General features: G+C 41.8%; 1 protein-coding gene across 2 annotated transcripts in view; it reads left to right on the forward strand.

Annotated features, from left to right (window-relative positions):
* The window catches only part of RABGEF1 (RAB guanine nucleotide exchange factor 1), a 65,580-nt gene that overhangs the window by 36,888 nt on the left and 2,748 nt on the right, over positions 1–25,944 (forward strand). The window contains exons 4-8 of one of the 2 annotated variants that reach the window (XM_079799761.1): positions 1,764–1,933; positions 12,483–12,564; positions 13,443–13,575; positions 16,234–16,325; positions 21,694–21,950. In XM_079799761.1, coding sequence (XP_079655887.1) covers positions 1,764–1,933; positions 12,483–12,564; positions 13,443–13,575; positions 16,234–16,325; positions 21,694–21,950 — 734 coding nt within the window. The remainder of the gene's footprint in view (positions 1–1,763; positions 1,934–12,482; positions 12,565–13,442; positions 13,576–16,233; positions 16,326–21,693; positions 21,951–25,944) is intronic. The other variant, XM_079799762.1, reaches the window with a different exon arrangement.

Raw genomic sequence — 25,944 nt, forward strand, 5'->3', positions numbered from 1 at the left:
AGGCTCAATCCACAGTAGGGGGCATGTAGGAGGCAGCCTATCAATGATTTGCTTTCATCATTGATGTTTCTATGTCTCTCCCTCTCCCTTTTTCTCTCAAATCAATAAAAAAATATATATATTTAAAAACTTTATTTTAACTTAATCATTAAAATGTATATTAAAGTACTAAAGTTCAAAAAATCTACACTAATAAAAGATAAATATGCAAATTGCTGTCTCATGGCACTCACCAACCAATCAGGAGTGAGTATGCAAATAAACCCGACAAAGATGGCGGCGGCCTTGCCCCCCAGCCGCTGCGGGCCTCTGGGCAGCACACATGCAGGCGCGAAGCGGCCAGGCGGGGCAGGACGCCTGCTATGTGGGGGAGGACAGGGGGCGGAGGGAGCTACAGGAGTGGCACTTGGCCAAAGTGAAGACTGAAGGCTCCGGCCAGAGCGAAGACGGAAGGTGGTAGCCAGAGCGAAGGCCTGGGTCCTGGGTGCCAGTGGAAAACCGGTGCAGGCAGCCAGGTGAAGGAAGGCCTATTGCACGAATCTTCGTGCAACGGGCCTCTAGTAAGATTATAAGAAATTACTCTAATAAAACATGTAATAGGTTGATTTTTCATACCTTAAAAAGATTATTTTTCTTCTTAATTATCTTTTTTTTGTGTGTTAAAGGGAAATATGGGTGTATAAGGTACCTAATTCCTTATAGGTATTGAATTAGAGAGCACAGTTCAAAAGTAGGAGGTTTAGAATGTGATAGGAGAACAAGTGATAGTTCATACTTTCTGAGAGTGCTTACTCTTACATCTCCCTTACCTCTGTTGCATGACTGTTTCATTTTCCTTTTAGTGTATTTACTTACTTATTTACTTATTTATTTTATACATTTGTGGTATTTTTTTTAAAATATATTTTTATTGATTTCAGAGAGGAAGGAAGAGGGAAAGAGAGATAGAAACATCCATGATGAGAATCACTGATCGGCTGCCTCCTGCAAGTCCCCCACTGGGGATCATGCCCACAACCTGGGCATGTGCCCTTGACCGGAATTGAACCTGGGACCTTTTAGTTCACAGGCCGACGCTCTATCCACTGAGCCAAACTGGTTAGGGCTTTAGTGTATTTATTGAAGAGAAAAAGAGTATGTGGCCAACTCATTGGACAGTCTTTTATTTGCTTCCCTTGCCTCTTAGCTGTATGCTCTGTCATGATCATTATGCTACTTTTAATGCATTCTTTTACTTTGAGCAGTCTGACTTGAAAACCGAATGGTGGATAAATAATTATTAATTTCCACATAAACAAATTAGCCTTTTGCCATTTCTGGCAAGTAAAATGGATTTGGAAAGATTGTCTAACATTTTATAAGTCATCTAAATTTTTGTACTTCTGATTATTTCACTAATTAGTTTTTAAAACTCATGCAAACCTTTGAGAAAGTTGTTCAAGACAGTGGTGCCATTTTAGTATTAATGATTAAATATATAGATCAAAGCATGATATATTTTGGCCAAGAAAATACAAATAAAGCAACTTTTGTTTGAATAGGGATATCTTTTACATCATGCAGGTTTTTTTCTATTTGTATTTTTGCTCATAAAATAAATTTAGCTTACTTTAAGGAAAGTTGCCCAAATATTTAAACATAAAATAATTTAAGGTCAAGTTTAACTTTGAGAAAGCATCATTTAAATAATCTTAAATTAGATACTTAAAGTAATTCCATGCATGGCTCTTCTGTGTAATGAAACTTATTTTTAATTTTCCCAGCAGAAATTCAGGAAGCAAAAGCTCCCAGTCCTTCCATAAACCGGCAAACCAGCATTGAAACGGATAGAGTGTCTAAAGAGTTCATAGAATTTCTCAAGACCTTCCACAAGACAGGCCAAGAAATCTATAAGCAGACCAAGATGTTTTTGGAAGCAATGCATTACAAAAGGGTAGGTTGAGAATGATTACTTAGAAACAGAGTTTTGGTTTGAGGAAGGGTCTTCAAGATAATTTAGCACAACTTTGTCATTTTATACCAGAGAAAATCAAGACCCAGAGATATTAAGTTACCTAAGAAATGCCTCTGAACAAAGTTAAAACCTGACTCCCAGGCTAGTACTTTTCCATTGCACAACTCAGTGGCATTTAAATCATCTTTATGTGGAAAGTGTGACACCCAAGACACTTTTATAGTATACTTTAGTACTAAGCCTTCCTAACTTGTACCTTGTAAACAGTATAAACTACCACAGTGAGTAGACCTTGAACTCTTAACAATTGTTAGACCAGTTGCAACCATTTTAGGGTATTTTTGTTTTTGTTTTGTTTTGTATTTTGATTTTAAATTTTCCACTCCTTGCTAAGGTAAAGAAGGGAAAGCTAGAATTTAGATGTTGAAAGGGACCTTAGCAATGATCTGACTTTAGTCCTTTTATTTTATAGATGGGAAAGTTGAGAGCCAGAGAGGAAAGTCACTTGTCCAAGGTTAACAGCTAGCTTCTGCCAATGTCAGAACTAGTACTTGTGTGTTTCACATTTGTGTCTTTAACCTGTAATTTCTAACCGATAATTTCAGTTATAATAATTCATAAGACCACCTATAAAGGGGCTCATTTTGTAAATAGTGATTAATTTGTTTGTAACATACCTCATCCATTAAACTTAGAATTAGCTTTTGTCAAAATATTTTTAAATATTGAATTCAGTTAGTAGAGGAGAAATTAAGCTTTCTTTCTTGTTTTTTTGGTGTGCACTTACACTGAAAATAAATAAACAGGCTTCTGTTTCCCCCCTGAAAGTGTTTGCAAGCAAATAGTGAAAGTTAAATAAAGCAAGCAAGATATCATTTACATTTTGAGTTAGAAGTAATGATAGACTTCTTTAATATGAAAAATTCAGATATCATGTGATATACAACTTTCACTTTTATAAGAAGTAAAAACTAAAGTTTTGTAGTTATTTATTCTTCAGCCCATATGAAATATTTACGTGCTATATATACTGTATTGGCATATATACTATATAGTACCCATAGCACATAGCACTATATTTTTAAAAACTGCTGAGCTCAAATTTGTTTATTTTTATTTTGCTCAGAAGTGTATTGTTCCCTTTTTCTGTAATAATTTGACTTTTGACTCAATATACTAAAGTAAAGAGGTAATTAACAGGTCCAGATACTGCCATACTTAATTGTTTTCAAGGCACCACTAATTGATATTAGAGACCTCAATACAGCCTCAGAGCCCTCCTTGTTGAAGAACCACTGTGCAACCTAGTTTCTATTTCTACACCAGCACTGTTTTATGTTTAAGTGGCTAAGTCCTATGCATGTATGCTCTGCATCTAGCACGATACCTGGCACATACCTGATACTGAACAGAGGTTTGTTAAACTGAATGTCTCTGGGGAAGCCCTTCTAGTCTTTAGCTGCAAGTTAATGTTGTTTCAAATAAATAAAACAGTTTTTACACCTGAATTAAGCAACCTTATCTAACTAGTTTCAAATCATTTAATTATATAAATTTCTTGAGAGAATTTGGTTGAGTACAACCTGGGATAGTTCCTGTGATATAATGAAATATATCACAGTGCAAGTGCCCTCTGAGAGGTACTCAATTTATCAAAACTGCTTAAAAATCTGAAGTTAATGTTATTCTCACCAACTAAACTTTCTAGGCTTCTTATTCTTATGATCTACTCATTATAAAAATACAGTCTTATCTGTTTGAAACTGCCTCATTGCCATTCATTGATAATTCTTCCTACTGTACCCACACAATATTATTCTTCAAATTTGTGAGTTTCAGAACACTGAACCATTCTTGCCTACATCTTTTTTTTTTTTTTTAACTTTATTCCTGTTTTCTCCAACCCTAGTATATGCCAGTGGTGAGCAGCCTTTTCTGCATATGGGTCAAGTCTAGAAAATGAAATACATGTTTTCATAATTATGTTAAAATTTTTCAGCCATTTTATCTTTATCAATAAGGAAGTACTTTATCTGCACTTAAACTTAAAAAAGAATTTTTCTCATTCCAAAAGGGAAATTTGGCTAAAATTTTATTTACACAACACTGCATTATTGAAATGTAATGCTTTTCTGTTCAACAGATACTATTATTTGCTAAGACTGGTTTATTTTCCCCTTTTTTTCTTTTTGCTTAATCTTATTAGATACTTAATATTAAGGTATGTATTGTCTTGTAATCCCTTTTCATATTCTTTAAAATAAGATATATTTCTATTGTAAATGAGACAGGCAGCTACATCATTAATATACAATCCATTCAGGTTGAACATACAGTTATAATCAGCTATTTTTCTCTTCTTAAAAATCATCATAGCAAGATTTTAAATTGTAGAAATGGCCAGAGGATTGGGGGCGGAGGAGATGGTGTATGAAGAAAAAGCTAAGAAGAATTTACAAGGTTTAGTTTTTTAAACTTCTTATTATTACAAAATAATTATAAGAATCTCACTGTAAGAACCAAGCTTCAATTAGGTCCAAGTGTGGCACGATCCAAGGACGTGTAAGATCACACATTATTGGAGGCAGCAGAAACCAGCCATACAGAAAATATGGACATCAAAACTAAAAACCTAAATTCATTAAAACAGTTAACTGTAGTACAACAGTTAATGAATTCAGAAAATGATCATGGAGATCCAATTTCTGTAGATGGGGAGTTCCAGATAAAATATACAGAAAACATAATTACAGAAATAGTCAGATTTTCAAAACTGGAGGTGAATAAAAAAAGACTTTAACTAGACAACTAGGAAATGTATACAGAGAACCTCTCAGTATTAATATTCAAAGGAATATATCCACTTGTCAAACATTTTTTTTCCAATTTTTAAAAAATCCTCACCCAAGGATATGTTTTTATTGAAAAAAAAATTTTTTTAAGAGAGAGGAAAGGAGGGAGGAGAGAGAGAAGCATCATTGCGATTAGGAAACATCAATCAGTTGCCTCCCGTACTCCCCCCAACCAGGAATCAAACTTACAACATTTTGGTGTACAGAATGATGCTCCAGCCAACTGAGCCACCTGGCCAGGGCCACTTGTCAAAACTTAAACTACAAAGAAAAAATAGTTTTAGGGGAAAAAAGTAAAATGACTTTATACAGACTTTATAGAAAAGATGATCCCAGGCCATGTTTAGAGAATACTTAAGGCTTTACACTGTAAGTGTTTTTTCTTAGGAAAATATGAAAAAAAACAACACATTTGGAATTTTATAGAACCTGAAAGAATTAACCAACACAAATCTACTATCATTTAGCCTTTTGACAAGAACTATGAAGGATCTGAGATTTACCTTACTTGCAAGTTAACAAATTAGCCTGCCATAGTTTCATGGATACTGGCAGAAGACTAAGTCTCTTGGGTCAGAAATAAAGGCCAGTTTATAACAGTAGTAAGCCAGAGTGAATCAGCATTTGCACCAATTCCTTGAGTATCACTTCCCACAGGGCAATGCCTGTGAATGCAGTGTTTTATGTTAGAGAAAAAAATCCTACATAATAAAATGGTAATATGTAAATTACCATCACTCCGCTACGCCCACGATTGGGCCAGCAGGAGGCGCAGGGGGCGGGACTCAGGGTGGCCGGGGTAGCTGATTGGGCCAGAAGGACGCTGAGCTCGCGGCGCCTCTGGCGCCGCGAGCTCAGCGTCTGTACCATGGCTGCCGGAGGCTTTCGGAAGGCCTGGGGTGCCTGCGGACAGCCAGCCGGACAGGTCCCCCGCGATCAAAGGCCAAAGCGGGGGACCTGGCCGCCTGTCTGCTCCGGCGCAAGGCCTTTCGAAAGCCTCCGCAGCGCCGGAGGCTTTCGGAAGGCCTGGGGCGCCGGCGGACAGCCAGCCGGACAGGTCCCCCGCGATCAAAGGACAAAGCGGGGGACCTGGCCGCCTGTCTGCTCCGGCGCAAGGCCTTTCGAAAGCCTCCGCAGCGCCGGAGGCTTTCGGAAGGCCTGGGGCGCCGGCGGACAGCCAGCCGGACAGGTCCCCCGCGATCAAAGGACAAAGCGGGGGACCTGGCCGCCTGTCTGCTCCGGCGCAAGGCCTTTCGAAAGCCTCCGCAGCGCCGGAGGCTTTCGGAAGGCCTGGGGCGCCGGCGGACAGCCAGCCGGACAGGTCCCCCGCGATCAAAGGCCAAAGCGGGGGACCTGGCCGCCTGTCTGCTCCGGCGCAAGGCCTTTCGAAAGCCTCCGCAGCGCCGGAGGCTTTCGGAAGGCCTGGGGCACCGGCGGACAGCCCGCTGGTGCACCAGGTGCATGATTAAATCATGCACTGGGCCTCTAGTCTTTTATAATGGGCATGAGTTTAGGATTTATATTTAGAATTTGTAAATATGTTCTTATGGACATGCTCTTCATGTAGCTGCTACTATGACTATCCACCTGGAAGTCCAAGCATAATATTAAAACTAGTTCTTTGAAGAAATGTTTTCAGTGGACCTAAACTTGTTTTGTCCACGGATATATTTTTCTGGAGATCAGGTTTTGTGAGAAGATGGGTCTACTTGAGTTCACACAACGGAGCATGAAGGAAACAACCTTCCTCATGACCATCACTACCATCTCATACGGGTATTAGTATAAAACAAAAATATTTGCTGCTGCAACCACCCTATCTGTTTCGAGATGATCAGTGGAGATAGAATAAGAAAAAGAAGTGAGAGATTTACTATATGTCCTATGACATTTTATCCTTCAGGCTTATATTTATCATAGAAGATAATTATTTACATTGTCCCCCATTTAAACTGAATGCTCTCTGAGCATTTTATTAATGTTTCATGTTATTGCTTATACAGTATTAGCAGTTGTGGGAATTCTAATGTAATAAATGTTTTTAGAATAGATAGAAATATAATTTTCAGGATATTCAGGAAAATTTGTCAGGAAAATCCAAGGGAAAACAGAAAACTAATAGAGGTATAAATTTGGCAATATGGCAATATAAAAGTCCACAAAATTCAGTTACAATACAACATTCCAGTGATAAAAAAAACAACCCTAGCACATTCTTTAAAACTAGCAATTTTAAAGACAATAGCAATAAATAAAATTAAATATTAATAACTTAATCTAATATAGAAAGTTAGAGGTTTATTCAACGAATTAAAAGATTAAGGATTGTAACTGGGCTCTAGCCGAGAAAAATAAATTTACAAATATTTTTCAGGTTAATATGAACACTTAAGATATCATTTAAATTACAGTGTTATATTGTTTATTCTAGAAAAATAAGGGAGCAAGTATACCATGTAATCTTTGGGGGGTGGAATGCAAGGATTTCAGAGAGGAGGTTTCTAAAGTTTGCAATTTTCAAAATATATTCTAAAATGAACTTTATATGATTTTCAAGTGTTTTTTAAATAAGAAATGGGCAAAAGCCAGCTTTCTTTTCAGAATCAAAATGTAGAAGAATTTGGAAAATTAGGGTGTTTAATTAACCTTCACTAGTTTGAGCCTCCACAACTATATGTGATTTTGATGTTAAAAAATATCTATCTATATATATAAAAGCCTAAGCCACCATTATGACGGAACGACCGGAATGACCAGTCGACTAGTTGCTATGACTCGCACTGACCACCAGGGGGCAGACACTCGATGCAGGAGCTGCCCTCTGGTGGTCAGTGTGCTCCCACAACCAATCTCCCACAGCCCCTCCCCCGGCCGGGTGTCCCCCATCGGCCCCTGGTGCTACACCATTCCTAGAGACCTGCTTCTGGGTCCGGGTTTCGTACATAGCAGAGCAGCTCCCTTGCTGCAATCAGCCCTTGACACAAGGGTTTATCTCACTCCCGTCCTCTCCCTTCCCCAGGGGCCGCCCACCCGCCGAGGTGGCAGCTTAGCCATGAGGGAAGGAGGAGGGGGGGAGGCAGGGAACTGCGCGGTGATGGGGTGCCAATGGCGGTGGTGGCATTCGGTGTCTGTTCCTTCCACACCCAGCAGGGCAACAATCGCCTCTTCTCCTGACCCCGCCAGGGCCTTAGGGCCTGGGCTGGGATGGGGAACCAGGGGTGGATAGCGGTGGACATGGCCCCTTTCCCAAGGGGGTCGAGAGCCGGCTCCCTCCTTGGGGCCAGTGGCCAACCTCCCGCAGTTCTCCCTCCAACCCACGCACGAATTCGTGCACCGGGCCTCTAGTATCCTATATAGTAAAAGCCTAATATGCAAATCGACCTAGTGGCAGAATGACCATTTGGTGGGGGATGGGGCTGGTAAGCAGGTGGCGCCAGGCCAGCCAAGGTGGGTACCAGCGGGCAGAGGGAAGGGACAGTGATCGGGGGGCAGTGGTGACCTGCGTCGGCGGAGGGGTGATCGGGGGGGTGGGGCCAGCCGCTTACTGGCGCCATCCCCCAATTGCCCCGCCGGTCGCCTCCTGCAGAGGTAGGCCACTGGCGGCGGTGGCAGTAGGGTGAAGGGGGGTGGGGCTGGCCACCGCTGTTCCCTGATCAGCCCGCTGGTTGCCTCCCGCAGAGGGAGGCCAGGCTGTGAGAGGTCACAGGCCAGGCTGAGGGACCCCCCTGAGTGCACGAATTTTTGTGTGCCGGGCCTCTAGTATACTATATAAAGCAGTGAAATAAACCAGGATTCCAGAAGTGGATTCAGTTTCTCAGGAGCAAATTATGTGACAACTGGAAAACAAAGGAGAACAGAGTTGCTTTTCACTAATTGCTGCTAAAAAAGACAGGAAGCTTGTTTACAGATTATTTAAGGTCTTGTGTCTCATACTATTCACCTTACATTCTAGCCAAATAAAAGAGCTCAATATGAAACAACTTAGCTAAAATTGAACTGTTGAAGAATTGTTCTTAATAACCAGGTGAAATGAAGAATGCTATTAACTTTTAAACATCTGTGCAATGAAAAATTAGGTAAAGTGGAAGGAAACAGTGGGAAATTGTGGTGAATATAAATAAAAGCTTAACATTACAAAATGTATAAAATTTACTAAGGTTGTACCTAGTCCTTACTAGACAATTCTAATTCAACCAAATGACTCATATAAATAACAAATCAAGACAGTAAAGATCCCAGTGACACCAACAACAATCAAGACTTAACTATACAAACAAGGACCAAGATGGAGGCATAGGGCAGAAGCCTGATTGCTGCCTACCACAACAATTTTGAGACTACGACGGGAGAGCAGAGCAGACACCATCCAGAACCACCGGAGGGCTGACTGAGCAGATGCTCTACAACTAGAATAAAAGAGAGGGGTACGCGGGATGAAGCTGATGCCGGTGACCCAAAGACCACACTTTAAAAACTACGGCTCAGGCGACACAATGGCGGCCTGGATCGTGCTCGGCGCAGTTCCCCCAGCGGTCTCCGGCTGAGGGGAAGGCTTCACTCGCTGCCGAGCACGGACAGACGAGCCCCTGAGAGACATGGGGTGGGAGACTACGCGCTTGCTGACCTCCGAGTCCTTCAAGAATCTCAACGCCCCGGAAGCGGCCAGGTGCGCACGCCCGGCGACCGGCCACCGCTGCAGACCCAAGGGCCGACGCAGCCACCCCGGACCAGCCCGCCGCCGCGCACCCGGCACACCGGAGCTTTGCCGAGCCCGCCGCCCAACGAGTTCTGCGGTGGCTGCCCTGGAACTCTGAGAAAATGGCCGAAGGAATTGCTGAGAGGGAATTGACCAACAGGAATTGGGATCAAGAAGATGAAACCCCGCTGGGTCCCGGATCCGGGTGAAGCCGCGTGCCCCTGGGTCCGGGTGAGGATGGGAACTGGGTCAGGGTGAGGCCACGTGCCCCTGGGTCCGGGCAAGGCCATGCGCCCCTGGGTCCGGGTGAGGCTGAATCCCGGGTCCGGGCGAGGCCGTGCGCCCCTGGGTCCGGGTGAGGCTGAATCCCGGGTCTGGGCGAGGCCGTGGGCCCCTGGATCCGGGTGAGGCTGGGTCCCGGGTCCGGGTGAGGCCGTGGGCCCCTGGATCCGGGTGAGCCTGGGTCCCGGGTCCGGGTGAGGCCGTGGGCCCCTGGATCCGGGTGAGCCTGGGTCCCGGGTCTGGGTGAGGCCGTGGGCCCCTAGATCAGGGTGAGCCTGGGTCCCGGGTCCGGGTGAGGCCGTGGGCCCCTGGATCCGGGTGAGCTTGGGTCCCGGGTCCGGGTGAGGCCGTGGGCCCCTGGATCCGGGTGAGCCTGGGTCCCGGGTCCGGGTGAGGCCGTGGGCCCCTGGATCCGGGTGAGCCTGGGTCCCGGGTCCGGGTGAGGCCGTGGGCCCCTGGATCCGGGTGAGGCCACGCGACCCTGGGTCTGGGAGAGGCCACGCGCCCCTGGGTCCGGTTGAGGCCATGCGCCCCTGGGTCCGGATGAAGCTGAATCCTGGGTCTGGGCGAGGCCGTGTGCCCCTAGATCCGGGTGAGGCTGGATCCCGGGTCCGGGTGAGGCCGTGGGCCCCTGGATCCGGGTGAAGCCGTGCCCCTGGATCCGGCCGAGACCAAACCAGAGGGAGTCGGACCTGCATTACCACCATTTGTCCACCATCCAGAGCTGAGGGGTCAGTGCCGACATGTACTCATAAGGAACTGGTGGACATTGATATTGGGTCTCAAAAGAACTGTTGGACCAGAAAGAAACTCACTACAGACTGATTCATTTGCCTGTCAGCATAACTATTATTGCTCGTCGCACATTCAATTCTTATAAGTATATCTCTAGTGACACATGATTTCGCTCATTTAGGGGAAATGATGAACAACATAGACTGATGAACAAGAACAGAACCAGAAACAAGGAGGCATCGATCGGACTATCGGGCCTCAGAGGGAGGATAGGGGAGGGTGGGGGGAGGGGGGAGAGATCAACCAAAGGTCTTGTGTGCATGCATATGAGCCTAACCAATGCTTAAGTTCAACAGAGGGTTGGGGCATCCATGGGGAGGGGTGTGGGATGGGAATGGGGGGATGAGGACAAATATGTGACACCTTAATCAATAAAGAAATTAAAAAAAAAAAAAGACAGTAAAGAACTGTCGTCAAGGTGGTCACAGAGTGCTGCAAATGCTGTGAGACCTACAAGGTGGGGTTTTTTTTGTTGTTGTTTTTTTTTTACTAAAGGAATGAGAGTATTTTAGAGGAGATACGGTATGAACTGAGCCTTAAAGGCAATAACTATTGGGGACTTTCTTGGGCAGCTTTTGAAGGCAGCATCTGATGGACAACTGTTGGAGATTTGAGGCACATTCTAGCATGATCAGTTGGACTGTGGTATGTTAAAGATGGGTTGAAATGTGAGAGAGATGAAAGGTGGGGAGAGCAGCTAAACAGGTGAGCGGTAATGAAGGCCCAAACCAGGAAAGAATGAAAGGGAGAGACATTGTAAAGGCAGATAAGTCAGGTTTGCTTACTTTCCCTGACACCAGAACATCCTTTCTGAATTAAGCCAGAGCATCAGGGTCCACATACTTTACCAGGGCTTTGTTAGCCCTTGGTGTATATCATCCTGGGCCTCTGCAGAGGCAGTCTGTGAGAAAGAGTCCTATGGAGTTTGCCTTTCTACAGTGAGATCTTTATGAGAACCCTTGAGAGAAGTTTCTAATTTTGGTGTCAGAATTTCACCTAAAAAATTAGTTTGTTTCTATACGTTGGACTCTTAATTATGTGACTATTTTCATCTTAGTGATTGCTAGAAAGTTGAAAGACAAATTTATGGATTGACTGTTAAATTAAGTTTTGTATCTTCAAGGAATACATTTTTGTGTTGTCATTCCTGGCTCACTTTCTGTTTCTCTCCATGTTTTGTTTTTGTTTTTCTTTTTTTATCGCCTTCCAGTTTATGGTGGTGAACTATGTTTATCTTTTATGTACCCTTCAAATATTCTTTGGAAGAAAGTGGGACATACATATATGTATTTACACCTAAAAATCAGTAAAACCAAATAAAAATTAATGAATTGCAATGTTGTAGAGGTCATGGAGGAATAAGCACACATATATGGCTGATGACTGTACATTGCAGTTTCTGAGGATTGTATCTAGTGATAGATACTCAAAGCTATCTTAGAAACTATTAGTGACACTTTTGAAAATGTATCGCAAAGAAATAACCCAAAAGAAACAGCTTTCACATAATTGTTTATAGCTATAGTACATAGGAGTGTAAAGGGGGAAGGAACCCAAATGCACAGTAGTAGAGGATGGTCTAAAATATTGGTTACTATAATAAAGCCATCAAAAATTGTTAAGTAGGTTAGATAAATAGAAATGTACATAAACATGTAAATTATCAAAATATGCATTATACTCATTTAATATATATATATAGTAAAAGGAAATGAGAGGTCATAGAGTGTTATAATTAATATTTAGGAATAGGCGTTTCTCCCCTGCACAGTTAATATAATTTGTGAGTACTTTTGAGATTGGTACCAGTTAAAGGAGTGGGTTTGGAGACTATATAAAATTTAAAGTTTTACTCCTGATCTTTCTTCAGCTACCAAGCAGCCTCTTTGTCCCTTTGTTTTAGGATTTAAGCATTGAGGAACAGTCAGAGTGCACTCAGGATTTTTACCAGAATGTGGCTGAAAGAATGCAGACTCGTGGGAAAGGTAATACTTCGTTAGCCAGCCCAAATGGAGGGATTGCTGGTAGTTGCACAGGGCCAGACTGATGGATCTCTTAGCAGTTTCCCTCTTTCTCTGAAGGCCTGGCTGGTGTGCCCAACTCCAGCATTTTGGTAGCTGGTCTTACACTTAGCAGTGCCATTGAATACCACCATGTGTACTGTTCCAAGATAATCAAAGCAATAGGGTAATTTATGAGCAAGGTTTAATAACTTCATTAGGGGTTGGGGCAGAGCTGATTAAAAACTCTTTGGGAGGCTTCTAAATGGAAACCCCCATTTTGGAATTACCATCTTGGTGAGTTATTTGGTCATGATTATACATTTCTTATAGGTTAAGGCAGGAGAAAAATTGAGAATCACTGATTTACTTTAGGTTTATAGGGATTCTTCTTGAATTTAACTTCCATTGATGTTATATTTTAGGATGTACTTAGCATACATGTACATTTGAGAAATCTACCCCATGTAAATACTTGGGAGAGATCTCTAAGGTTTTATAATAAACCTCAGAAAAGTGAAATTCCCATCAGTCTGGGAATTTCAAGTGCTTTTCTAATGTAGCAATAGAGAGGGACCCATGCTGAATCTTCCCACTTGGGTGTGAGGAAGACCTAACACCTGTTAGGTTTTGCCAAAACAGCTTAAGTTAGAAGTGGGGATTATGTAAAAGGCAGTCCCAAAAGTCAGGTAAATTTTTTAAAGGTATTTTTCAATGTAACATCTCATACTTTTCTTTTTGGGTGTGTTTAATGTATTTTTAGCAAGTTAGTTTTCTGCTATGTAAAAAGTACTATGAAAATAATTCTTAATTTTAAATGTCCATCCTCATCTTGGGCTTTTATTTCCATTTGGATATTTCAGTGCCTCCTGAAAGAGTTGAGAAGATAATGGATCAGATTGAAAAGTATATCATGACTCGTCTCTATAAGTATGTGTTTTGTCCAGAAACTACTGATGATGAGAAGAAAGATCTTGCTGTTCAAAAGAGGATCAGGTAGTTGATTGTTTTGCTTTGTCTTGTTGTATAGTAGTCCCCCTTATCTGCAGGGGATTTGTTCTAAGACCCCAATTGGAAACCTGAAACTGCAGGTAGTGCTGAACCCTATATATATTTTTCCCTCCTATACACATATACCTATGATAAAGTTTAATTTATAAATTAGGCACATAAGAGATTAACAACAATAATGAATAAAGTAGAAGAATTACAATGTACTATAGTAAAAGTTATTTGGTCTTTCTCTCTCCCAATATATCTTACTAAGTTGAGAACTTCCACCTTTTCACTTAAAGGAAGAACTTTATGGCTTCTCTTTGGCATATTTGAATTACCAGCATCACTACTCTTGTACTATGGGGCCATTATTAAGTAAAATAAGTTTCACTTGAACACAAGCACTGCGATACTGTGACAATCAATCTCATAGCTGAGACAGTTACTGAGTGACTATACTAAGTGACCAATGGACAGGTAAAGTATACAGTGTAGATATGCTGGACAAAGGGATGATTCACATCTCGAGCGGGACCGTGCAAGGTTTCATCACACAGAACAGCAATTTAAAACTTATGAATTATTTATTTCTGGAGTTTTCCACTTAGTGTTTTCGGAGCACAGTTACTATGGGTAACTGAAACTGAGGAAAGCGAAACTGTGAACAAGAAGGGATTTAATTTGCCACTGTATTTACTACCAACTATTGGGAGAACACATTGTAGGAAAACAGGGCATTTGAATTTCAGACCTTGAGAGCAAGCTAAGGTACCTGCCATCCTTAGCATATAAGCATATGAGCTTCTTTGTGGGGTCGGAAAGAAAAGGAATATGGTACATCGATAGGAGGAAAGAGCTCAAGGCACCATTTTGCTTATCCATCTGACTGCCAGCAGTTTTAGGTAAGAACCATTTTTGATGTTTCTGATTTTTTAAAATATCCAAATTTTCTAAGAAGGAAATGTCATTATTTTCTCATTTCATTGTACTAACTATCTTGTTAGGTAGGAAGCTGTAAATATCCATATCAAGGTGATGGGTATCATTTTTTTCTCATCTCTACCAGTAGTGCTCATTATTCAGCCATTCCTCCAAGCACATCTTTCTGCTAGCACTGGATAGATAATACTTTGCAGCACATCCGGTCTTTCATGGCCAGTAGAGTGAGCCTCAGTGTTCTGCATTCCAATGGCAGTGAAACACAGAGAATAGGCTATCAAATTTGGGGACCACACAAAGACTGAGCATACGAGGTGTTTCTGGAGGAGAGGGGCCAAGGAATTTCAAATGGAGTTCCTAGACAGCGAGGCTGATGATTGATGGATCAGTGCTTGCTGGTGTCACACTAGACATGAGAAGTTGATCTTGGGAAGATAGAAGATAGACCTAAATGGGCTTTTGACTGAGATTCCAGTAAATGGTGGGGGTAGGCAACAGAATCTCTGGAGTGAAGCTGCAATGTGATCGGAGAACTCAGTGATTCAGGCTGAGGTAACACGTGCTTGTTGACCTCTTACACAAGCTCAGGTATGCTCCAGAAGTTGAGGGCAGAGCCTACAAGGACATTAACCCTTTGCACTCGCTTGCTTTTTCTTGATTCCTGCTACTGATGCTAACTGTGTCGAGTCACACTCGACATCCGAGTGCAAAAGGTTAATGGTGGTGGACAGGACAGAGAGCAGCAGGTTCTTCTCAAGTATTTATTCTCAGATATCTAGTGCTTTCAGACTTAGTATAATCTCATTACAACCAGTAAAATTGTCTTTTGCTTTTCTTGTGATAAGTGCAGAAGAGAAGCCTCATTTTAGGATTCTAGTTATTTTGTCACATCAGCTGAGCTTCTGATCTGTGCAGGGGTGATGATGTGGTTAGGCCTAGAATTGCCCGATTAATCAGTGTTGTCCCTTATTTTCTTACTAGAGGCCTGGTGCATGAAATTCATGCACTCGGAAGGTTCCCTCAGCCCAGCCTGTGCCCTCTCGCAGTCCAGGAGCCCTTGGGGGATGTCTAACTGTCAGCTTAGGCCCACTCCCCACATGCCTAAGCCAACAGTTGGACATCCTTAGAGCTGCCATAGAGGCAGGAGAGGCTCTCTCCACCGCCACTGCACTCGCCAGCCATGAGCCCAGATCAGGGCTTCTGGCTGAGTGGTGCTACCCCTGTGGGAGCATACTGACCACCAGGAGGCAGCTCCTACATTGAGCGACTGCCCCCTGGTGGTCAGTGCGTGTCATAGTGACCAGTCATTCTGCCGTTCAGTCAATTTGCATATCAGCCTTTTATTATATAGGATAACTGATGGAAATGATAAGATAAATGGCTACAGTTCATTCTTTTTTTATCTGTTTGTTTTTTGTTAATCCTCACCCAAGGATATTTTTCCATTGATTTTTATAGAGTGATTGGAAGGGAGGGGAGAGACAGAGCAAGAGAGAGAAACATTGGTGCAAGAGAGAGAAACATTGATGTGAGAAAGACACATCGATTGGTTGCCTCCTGCACACATCCCGACCAGGGTCAGGGATCAAGTCTACAACCAAGGTATGTAGACTGGAATCGAACGTGAGACCCTTCAGTCCTTGGGTCAATGCTCTAACCAACAGGCCAGGCTAAAAAGTCTATTCTTTAAACGTTTTTTACTGTCTTTCTTTCTTGTAGAGCCCTGCACTGGGTTACACCTCAGATGCTTTGTGTCCCTGTTAATGAAGAAATTCCCGAAGTGTCTGATATGGTGGTGAAAGCAATTACAGGTCAGTGAAACTTTTATTTATTTATTTATATATATATATATATATATATATATATATATATATATATATATATATGTGTGTGTGTGTGTGTGTGTGTGTGTGTGTGTGTGTGTGTGTGTGTATTTTATATTTGGATATTTTTCCCTTGAAGTTAACACTATGTTTTAGAAACCCATACTTATTTTGGTGAGCAAAAAGATAGTAAAGTATTTCTAAAATTCAGACTGCAAAGATATATTGGAATGTGGTAAAAATGATTTTCAGGAGTGTTAGTTTTATGAATTGAAAGCATTCTGATTAGCAGGTAAACTACTTTTCCCCTTCACTTTCCAGGACCCAGGATTCTTATTTCTTGGGTATTGAACTAAACTAAGATCAAATACAGATAGAATAAATTTCCTAAAACTCAGTTGCATTAATTCTTTTTTAAAATATTTTTATTGATTTCAGAGAAGAAGGGAGAAGGATAGAGAGAGAGAGAGAGAGAGAGAGAGAGAGAGAGAGAGAGAGAGAAACATTAATGATGAGAATCACTGATCGGCTGCCTCCTGCATGCCCCCTACTGGGGATTGAGCCTGCAACCGGGGCATGTGCCCTGACCAGGAATTGAACCAAGACCTCCTGGTTCAGAGGTCAACGCTCAACCACTGAGCTGGGCTCATTTGCATTTGTATACTCAAAGTAAGTTTGGAGAGAGGGAGGGAATTGGTGAGGCAAGGTCATACCCAAACTAGAGTTACATATTAAAATGATGCTTCTAATTGGTTGTTAATCAGAGATGTGCTTTGAATTACTTTTCTGGTTTGTTCAGAAAGTCTATGAAGTGCCCCATATTGATGTGGTTCTGCCATTTCTGGACAGGTATAGGCACCTAATAGGTTTCTGTTTCTTAGTCATAGGAATAACCGAGTAGAAGTGCAACACAAACATTTAAAAAACAAACAAGAAACAAAAAAACTTCTAAAGGAAAAGACATCCAACCTTGGACAACTTCTCCTTAATTAAGAAGAGTTGGAAAAATTTGCTCATTTAGAGATTGTTAATGAAATTCTGCCGGGAAGGAAAGTAGGCCAGTTGCCGGTAGCGGTGTTGGAGGCAGGCTATGAAGTAGGCTGGCTCCTTTGGTTATAAGAACCAGAGACTTCCTCAAGGAGTAACAAGAAGAAATGGGGGTTTGCTTAAGATATTATGAGGGTTGGAAGGGAGGCAGGAGTTAGAAACAGCTCCAAGGCCGCTCTAGAGACTGGGTTATCTCCTGTTAACATGATTCTTTCCCACTTTCTCAGGTTCTGCTTATCTTTGCATTTCAATTCCTGTTGTTACATGAATTGTTGTTTTTAATTCCCCATTAAGAGTCTAAATGACGTAGCTAAATGCTGTTATCTTTGTTCAAAGCCTTTCTGCTAGGCTATGTCATAGGTCCAGTGAATTGAGTTCTTTGGGTCAAGGCCTACTTTTTGCTCAGGGAACATTATAAGAGATTGAAGGTGACAGCCTCTCAAAAGCCTGAATGTGCACCTTTTAGACTTTTACCAAGTTCAAGACCAACTGGTTTATGTTTAAAGTACTCCGTAGGAATTTATGTTGAGAACTCTTTTCTGAAAAGTCACAGGACAGACCTTGCAAAACCAGAAACTGCAAGTACCCAACTGTTGTTTACTTAAAAATAGAACTAAGAAAGAGGATTTCAATACATCAACCATTTGTTAATAGAATTTGAGAGGTAAAAATTTTCTTTCAAGGCACCTAAGATGATGTTTCAAGAGGTCTTTTGATAGTAAAAATTCAGCCACAAAATTGTAAACACCTTCTTACTCTTTCTCATTTAGCCCTGATATCTTGCCAATCCAAGTGCAATATTCTGCCTCTTTGAGAACCAAAGATTATATAATCACTTTCTTCCTAATCTTTAAAATTGTCAGTGTAAGTACAGGAGTATTTATAGGACAGTCTATAATACTCATCCTTTTTTAAAATAATACAGTTCTTAAATATAGAGATATCAGTTCAGTTTCTCCAAGTCATCCCATGTGCTACTAATCAGCACTATCATTTTTGTTTATAACTACACTGCATGGGGCCTTTTCCATTTTAGTTGACATCTGGCATCTAGTGGGTGGAGGCCAGGGATGCTACTAAACATCCTGCAGTGCACGGGACAATCCTGCAACATGGAATTTTCCAGCCCAAATGTCAAACATAACCTAGAAGTACAGACTACTTTGTTTCAAAACTCCGTTAAAGATAAGTCTAGACATCTGCTAAGATAGGGTAGGCACACTCAACCCTACCTTTCCTACTGATTAGAAGTAAAAGCCGGGGACAGGAGACCCAAGCAAGAACTCTGAAAAGTAAATAGCAGGCAGATTGGGGAGGGAAATCATTACTAGAAGAACAGCTAATACAATGGCGAGTTTCCTGTTTTGTTTGTTTTCCTCCTGCATCTCCTAGTTTAAACTTCAGGACAGTGTAAATCATGGAACTGCATGTTGGGGTGTGGGGGTCCAAAAGAGTCCAACAGAGAAACTTCTTTTAAGCTGATGATACTCAGGGAAGAGATGGAGGGGTTGCTGCAGGATGGAGAGAGTGGGAAAAATCACTTGGAATCCCCCAGGATGAAGAGAGTGGGAGAAATCCCCCCCATTATATTCTCTTCTTTACACTCTTGGCCCTGTCCCTTGGCAGTGGCAGTTACACATGCATCCAGATAAAAAAATAATTCATTTTTTATTTACTTTAAAACATAAACAATAAAAATTAATAAGAAAATGGTTAAATGTTTAAAATAGAGAATAAAAATCAACAATAAAAGGCTTTGAAAGTATAAAAAAATCTTCCCCAGTGTCTTTTGTAATAAGTTCTATTTAAATACGAAAAGAAAAATAGACTGACACATATATTATAATCCAGAAATAAAAAAGTAAAGGAACTAATTATAAAAAAAGTGAAGATTATATACTTCACAATATAGGTGCATAAGTAAAGAGAATAAAAGCATTAGTAAGTTAAAATAAGGCCTCTGCACTGTCCAGTGTTTCTGTCTCCGACACATGGTTAATGGTCCTGTGAGGGTCCCTCAAGTACCTTACTTCACGGATAGGAGTTGAGCAAAAAGGACTCTCTGGCCCGTACCACCATGTCACCTAAATCTGAAACTTTTATTCCTGCTCGTGGCAAGAACTGGTATCAAATTCAGCTGCCTCAGCTGTTTACTTTGATGATATTCCAGATGGCAAGCATGTATGTGCATCCAAAGGCACACTTCCTCCCCTGGCTTGCATTGTTCTGGCACTGAGTTTGTACCCAACTTTCCCTCACCATCTCCTAGTCCTCTGACAAATGGGTGTGTGCATATAAGAGTCCACCAGTTGGCCCTAGCTGGTTTGGCTCAGTGGATAGAGTGCCGACCTCCTGTGGACTGAAGGGTCCCAGGTTTGATTCCAGTCAAGGGCACTTGCCTAGGTTGTGGGCTCGATCCCCAATGTGGGGCGTGCAGGAGGCAGCCAATCAATGATTCTCTCTCATCATTGATGTTTTTCTCTCTCTCTCTTTCCCTTTTCCTTCCTCTCTGAAATCAATAAAAATATATTTTTTTTAAAAAGAGCCCACCAGTTGGACTTGGTGGTAGTGAAGGGCAGTGAAGCAATTTTTTTCTGAGAAATATGCTTTGTATAATAGCCACATTGCTAAAAAGCAGTATGCAAATTGAGGATTTCTAAATTGAGTTTTACAATACATTAAGAAGCAGTTAAGAGACTTATTTCTCCATGGAACTCATAAGTAGTTTTACATCAGGATTAAAAGACTGGGCATTAGAGTCAGACTTGGTTTCAAATCCCCTCTGTTACTTGCAATGTGTATGATCTTGGGCAGGTCATTAAACTTCTCTGAACCTCAATTCTCTTAATAATAATATTATCCCTGCCCTAGCCAGTGTGACTCAGTTGGTTGAGCGTCAACCCATGCACTGAAAGGTTACCAGTTCGATTCCTGGTCAGGGCACATGACCAGGTTTTGGGCTTGATTCCCAGTAGGGGGCATGCAGGAGGCAGCTGATCGATGTTGCTCTCACATCGGTGTTTATATCTCTGTCTCCCTCTTCCTCCTTCTTCTCTCTCAAAATCAATTAAAAATATTTTTTAAAAAGTATCACTTGCATCATCTGAGGATGAAAAGAAATTTGTAGAGCATTATGTGTAGTGCTAGGTCATGGTCACGTGTTCTATACTAGTAAGTATGAGCTGGTATTTACTGTTTGTGCAATCTAAGTTTTTATTTATTTATTTTTGTTAATCCTTGCCCAATAATATTTTTCCCATTGATTTTTAAGGAGAGTAAAAGGGAGGGGGAAAGACAGAGAGAGAGAAATGTCAATGTGAGACAGACACATCAATTGGTTGCCTCCTACAACGCCCCAACCAGGGCCAGGGATCCAGCCTGCAACCAAGGTACGTGCCCTTGACCAGAATCAAATTCAAGACCTTTCAGTCCTCGGGCAAACACTCTAACCACTGAGCCAAACCAGCTACAACCGGTTTAAGTTTTATTTGTTTATCACCCCCTTCTCCCCACACCCTGATTTAAGTTTTATATATGTTCTGGACTGCAAACATTGCACAGCTCCCCCGTTGCCTGGAGTCAGGATGCCTTGGGACAGAGGGAGGTAGAGTAGGTCACTGAACAATGGGTTGGTTGGAGTTTAGAGGGAGGTGGAGGTTCAAGCTCCGGCCAAGCGTGCCCAGGCGTTGCACCTGTGCCCTGAGTTTCTTGGCTGAAATAACTTTTGTAACCTTTGGGTTGTCATTGTAACTGTCCTAACTCCCTCTTGTGGTTTCTGAGTATAAATTTGCTATAACGCCTGTGGTCTTTACTGCAGTAGAGTGCTGCAGCTGCAGTCACTGGCCAGTTTAATAAAGGCTCATAAATTTTGATCTCTGTCTCTGGTGGTCGTCTCTTGCGGGTCGCCCCATAACAATATACACTAAGGTGCCCTGACTGGTTTGGCTCAGTGGATAGAGCGTCGGCCTGCGGACTGAAGGGTCCCAGGTTCGATTCCAGTCAAGGGTATGTACCATGGTTGCGGGCACATCCCCGGTAGGGGGTGTGCAGGAGGCAGCTGATTGATGTTTCTCTCTCATCGATGTTTCTAACTCTTCATGTTTCTAACTCTCTATCCCTCTCCCTTCCTCTCTGTAAAAAATCAATAAAATATATTTAAAAACAAAACAAAACAATATACACTAAGGTAACTGGTGGAGATGGGGTTAGCGAGGTTACCTCGCCAACTTAATAGGATAAAGTGACTATCCTAATGCTTCTTTTATGTAATTATTTTCTCATTGGAAGCACTGTGTTTTCTGTTTTACAGATATTATTGAAATGGATTCAAAGCGTGTACCTAGAGATAAGTTGGCTTGCATCACCAAGTGCAGCAAGCATATCTTCAATGCCATCAAGGTCACCAAGGATGAGCCAGCTTCAGCTGATGACTTCTTACCCACTCTCATCTACATTGTTTTGAAGGGTAATCCCCCACGCCTTCAGTCTAATATTCAGTATATCACCCGCTTCTGCAACCCAAGCCGATTAATGTCTGGAGAGGATGGCTACTATTTCACCAATCTGGTGAGTATTTGTCATTTCTTGGTGTTATGGAGAAGAACCATGAAGGTGTTGAGTTTAGGGCTATGACCAGTCACTCATAGGCCTGTGACATGTTAATTGCTCCTGAGTTGAGGAGTCAACTTAACTGCAGATGTTTGCTTGGTGCCACAGAGCACAGGTGACCAGGCCATGCAAATACCCCACCTCCCAATACTTGACCAGAGATTATAGTGCTTGTATGGGAAACATGATAACCACATTGAGGAGTCTGCTGCTTTTGGCCATCACTCGCCAGGGCCCTGGATATAAGAGCCATTCACTTAGGTGGCTTGTTTCAACCATGAATAAGTCAGATCCTAGACTTTGATTCCTTTATTAAAAGATTTATTTTTTGTTGTATTTCTACAAGTTACCGCTTAGAACTGAATACTAAGATATTTTAAGAAAGGGTCAGTTTAGAGAATGTGAAATGATTTTCAACTATTGTTTTGCTACAGTGCTAATTAATTCTAGGCAGGACAAGATTGAAGTATATATATCTAAGTTATAAGGCATAATAATTCCTTTTACTGACCACTAAACTTCTGCTTGTTTGCTTAGACAAGATATACTGTCAAACAATGAATTTGAACCTCAGCACCTTAAGTGCTTTGTTTCCTGTTTTGGAAGTTGTACAGGGTAATAGGTAGGGAGAAGAAGCCAGGGTAAGGAATCTCCAAGCCTCCCAAAATTTGATGAGATTTATTTTTACACTAGAGGCCCGGTGCACGAAATTCGTGCAAGGGTAGGGTCCCTAGGCCTGGCCGGCAGATCAGGGCTGATCAGGGCCTTCCGGCTGGCAACCGGGGCATTCCTTCTTTCCGGCGCTACCACCTGGTGGTCAGCGCACGTCATAGCAAGCGATCAGTCTCCCTATTGAACTCCTGCATGGACAATTTGCACATTAGGCTTTTAGATATATAGATATGCATTCACTTTTGTACCTAATTTTATGTTCGTCTTTTATTTATTTTCCTTTAAATGAGTTCCCAAAAGCGTATAAGCTTCAGGTCCCTCAAAACCTGGATTGCCCTTGTTACACATCACCCTCAGCCACTGTGTTCCCCCACCTGTCACTGTAGTGCCAGCATCTGGGAAGTGTGGTTTGCAAGTGGAGGGATTTGGGTCTACTTTTTCAAAATGATGCTTGCTCCCTTATTTGGAGCACTATTTCTTAACATAAAGGAAGCATGCACTTAACTACTAGAGAAGAAAGAGCCTTTTGGAGTCAGTTGTTATCTAGAGAGGATTAGATGATCTGAAAATCCTGAGAAGACTAGAGATGGAGAGATATGGTAGTAGGAGAAATGAAGCAAGACCAGGAAGTATTTGAGGGGCCTTCATTGTTGAAACTGGAGGCTGCTGGTTCACCTATACTCTGCAGCTTCCCGGTGCCTTGACCTACAACCTTAACTATGTTTGCACCTTCTTTCTTCATCATGTTCTTGCTGGACTCAGAGTCAGCTTCTATGCTCACTTTTCCAATAAAAATGCTCTGGCAAAAGTCAAAAATCTGCCAGTTGGCAAATCCCATGGGGAACTCTCAGTCTTCATCTTACTTCTTTAACATTCTTGATAGATCCTTTGTTCTGGAACTTATATCTCTTGGCTTCTACAATTCCACCCCTTCTTGTCTCTCTGTAGGCTTTGTGTCCTCTACTTCCTCTTGATTTGTGTCACTCCCTGGGTTCTTTCCTCTGTGCATCTCTCTCCCTAGGCTGTCTCCTCTGGTCACAGCTCTGCTGGTCACCTGTACAGCGATGACCTACAGGTTTGTGTCACCTGTTTTGACCTCATGCTGAACTCCACTTCCAGCTATTTGTTGTTCCTCAGATATAATTTGTTCAAAACCGAAACTGCTTCCCAATCAGATGTCTTTTCTCTTTTCTGTATACAGTTGATCCTTAAACAATATGGGTTTGAACTGCACAGGTCCACTTATATGCAGATTTTTTCAATAAATACTGTAACTGTATTTTCTTTTCCTGATAGTTTTCTTTTTAAAAAAAAAATATATATTTTTTAATTGATTTCAGAGAGGAAGGGCGAGGAAGAAAGAGATAGAAACATCAATGATGAGAGAGAACCATTAATTGGCTGCCTCCTGCCCACCTCATACTGGGGATCAAGCCCGCAACCGGGCACGTGCCCTTGACCAGAATCGAACCTAGGGCCCTTCAGTCTGCAGGTCAATGCTCTATCCACTAAGCCAAACCAGCTAGGGCTGATTTTGTTTTTTAAATTTTTTTTTAATTGTGTTTTCATTGATTCTTTTTTAGAAAGAGAGGAAGGGAGAGGAATAGAAAGATAGAAACAGCGTTGAAAGAGAAGCATCATTGGTCGGCTACCTCTGCATGTCTCCTACTGGGGATCAAGCCTACAACCCAGGCATGTGCCCTGACTGGGAATAGATCCAGTCACTTCTTGGTGCATACGTCAATGCTCAACCACTGAGCCTCACCAGCTGGGCTTTCTTATTATTTTCTTAATAATATTTTTCTGTGATTTACTGTATTATAATAATACAGTATTCAGTACATATAACATAAAAAATATTTATCAATCAACTGTTTATATTATGAGTAAGGCATCCAGTCAACAGTAGGCTATTAGTAGTTAACTTTTGGGAGAGTCAAAAGTTATATTGGGTTCAATCCCTGCTTGAGGAGTATACAAAAGGCAGCCGACCAATATATATATCTCTCCCCCTTCCTCTCTCTCTAAAAATAAGTAAAAATATATCCTTGGGTGAGAATTTTATTTTTTTTTACAGATTCGGATGAGGATTTTTGTAAAAATAGCTTTTTTAAAATGCAAAAACGGTGCGTGCTCATTGTAGAAAAATTTAATCAATATAAGAATGTGTAACTGATAGAAGTCTGTTTCACTGAGTGTTTGTCCTAGCATTTCTATACTAATAATTGTTGCCATTTATTCATTGCTTACTACAGATCTATGAGCTAAGCACATTACATGTGTTATGGTGTTTAATTCTCACAGTAAATCTGATATTTCCCCCATTTTACTCATGTGGAAACCTCACAGAGCCTAGGTAATTTTCCTAGGATCACACAACTCTTGACTGTCAGGTAACAGAGGTGACAACTCAGGTTGTCTGGTTTTAAAACTTGTACTTTTGACCTGGCCGGTTTGGCTCAGTGGATAGAGCGTCAGCCCACACATTGAAGGGCCTTGGGTTCGATTCTGGTCAAGGACATATACCTAAGTTGTGGGTTTGCTCCCCCTAGACCCCTCCGCAAGTGTGCGGGAGGCAACCGGTCAATGTTTCTTTCTCTGTCTCTCCCCCTCCCACTCTCTCTAAAAATCAATAGAAAAATATCCTCTGGTGAGGATTAACCAAAAAACAAAACAAAAAACTTGTCTTTTTAACCATGTGATTTAAAATACCTCTTTGGGAACTGGTGGTCTGTGTGCCACAGGGGTCCCTGAGGACACTCCCAATGTCTGGCCATGTCCAAGTAGGCCTTGTGGGGCTGGCAAGACCCTAAAACAAAATGGTTTTATGGGGTGTGCCCCCCAGGTACTTGGCCCTGGAGCTCCCGTCCTCAACAAGGATTCCTCTGCCCTGCAACGGCAGAGAAGCAGAAAGCCCCCGACTCCAAGGAATCATTCAGTGTTTGTGTGTAGGAAGCTCTGTAGCAGCCACGGTGGAACCAACATTGCAGGTGCCTCCTCAGTACTTCACTCTGTTCAAGACTTTAGCACCTTTGAAAAACCTAAATAGAGAACTGAATTTCTGACAGGCTCAATGGGAGTTGGCAATTCGATTTAATTGTTTTTTGCTTTTTTAAAGAAGTAATGTATTGTTTCAGATGAGAGCATAAAGGAAACATGATCGGCTATGTGTTGATAGTTTTTGAAGCTGAAGTCCATGGAGGTTCATTAGACTGTTTTGTCTACTTTTGCTTCAGTTTTAAATTCTCCATAATGAAAGGATTTTTAAAAATTTATTTTA

This window comes from Cnephaeus nilssonii, assembly GCF_951640355.1.
Source record: "Cnephaeus nilssonii genome assembly, chromosome: 2".
Classification (NCBI taxonomy): domain Eukaryota; kingdom Metazoa; phylum Chordata; class Mammalia; order Chiroptera; family Vespertilionidae; genus Cnephaeus; species Cnephaeus nilssonii.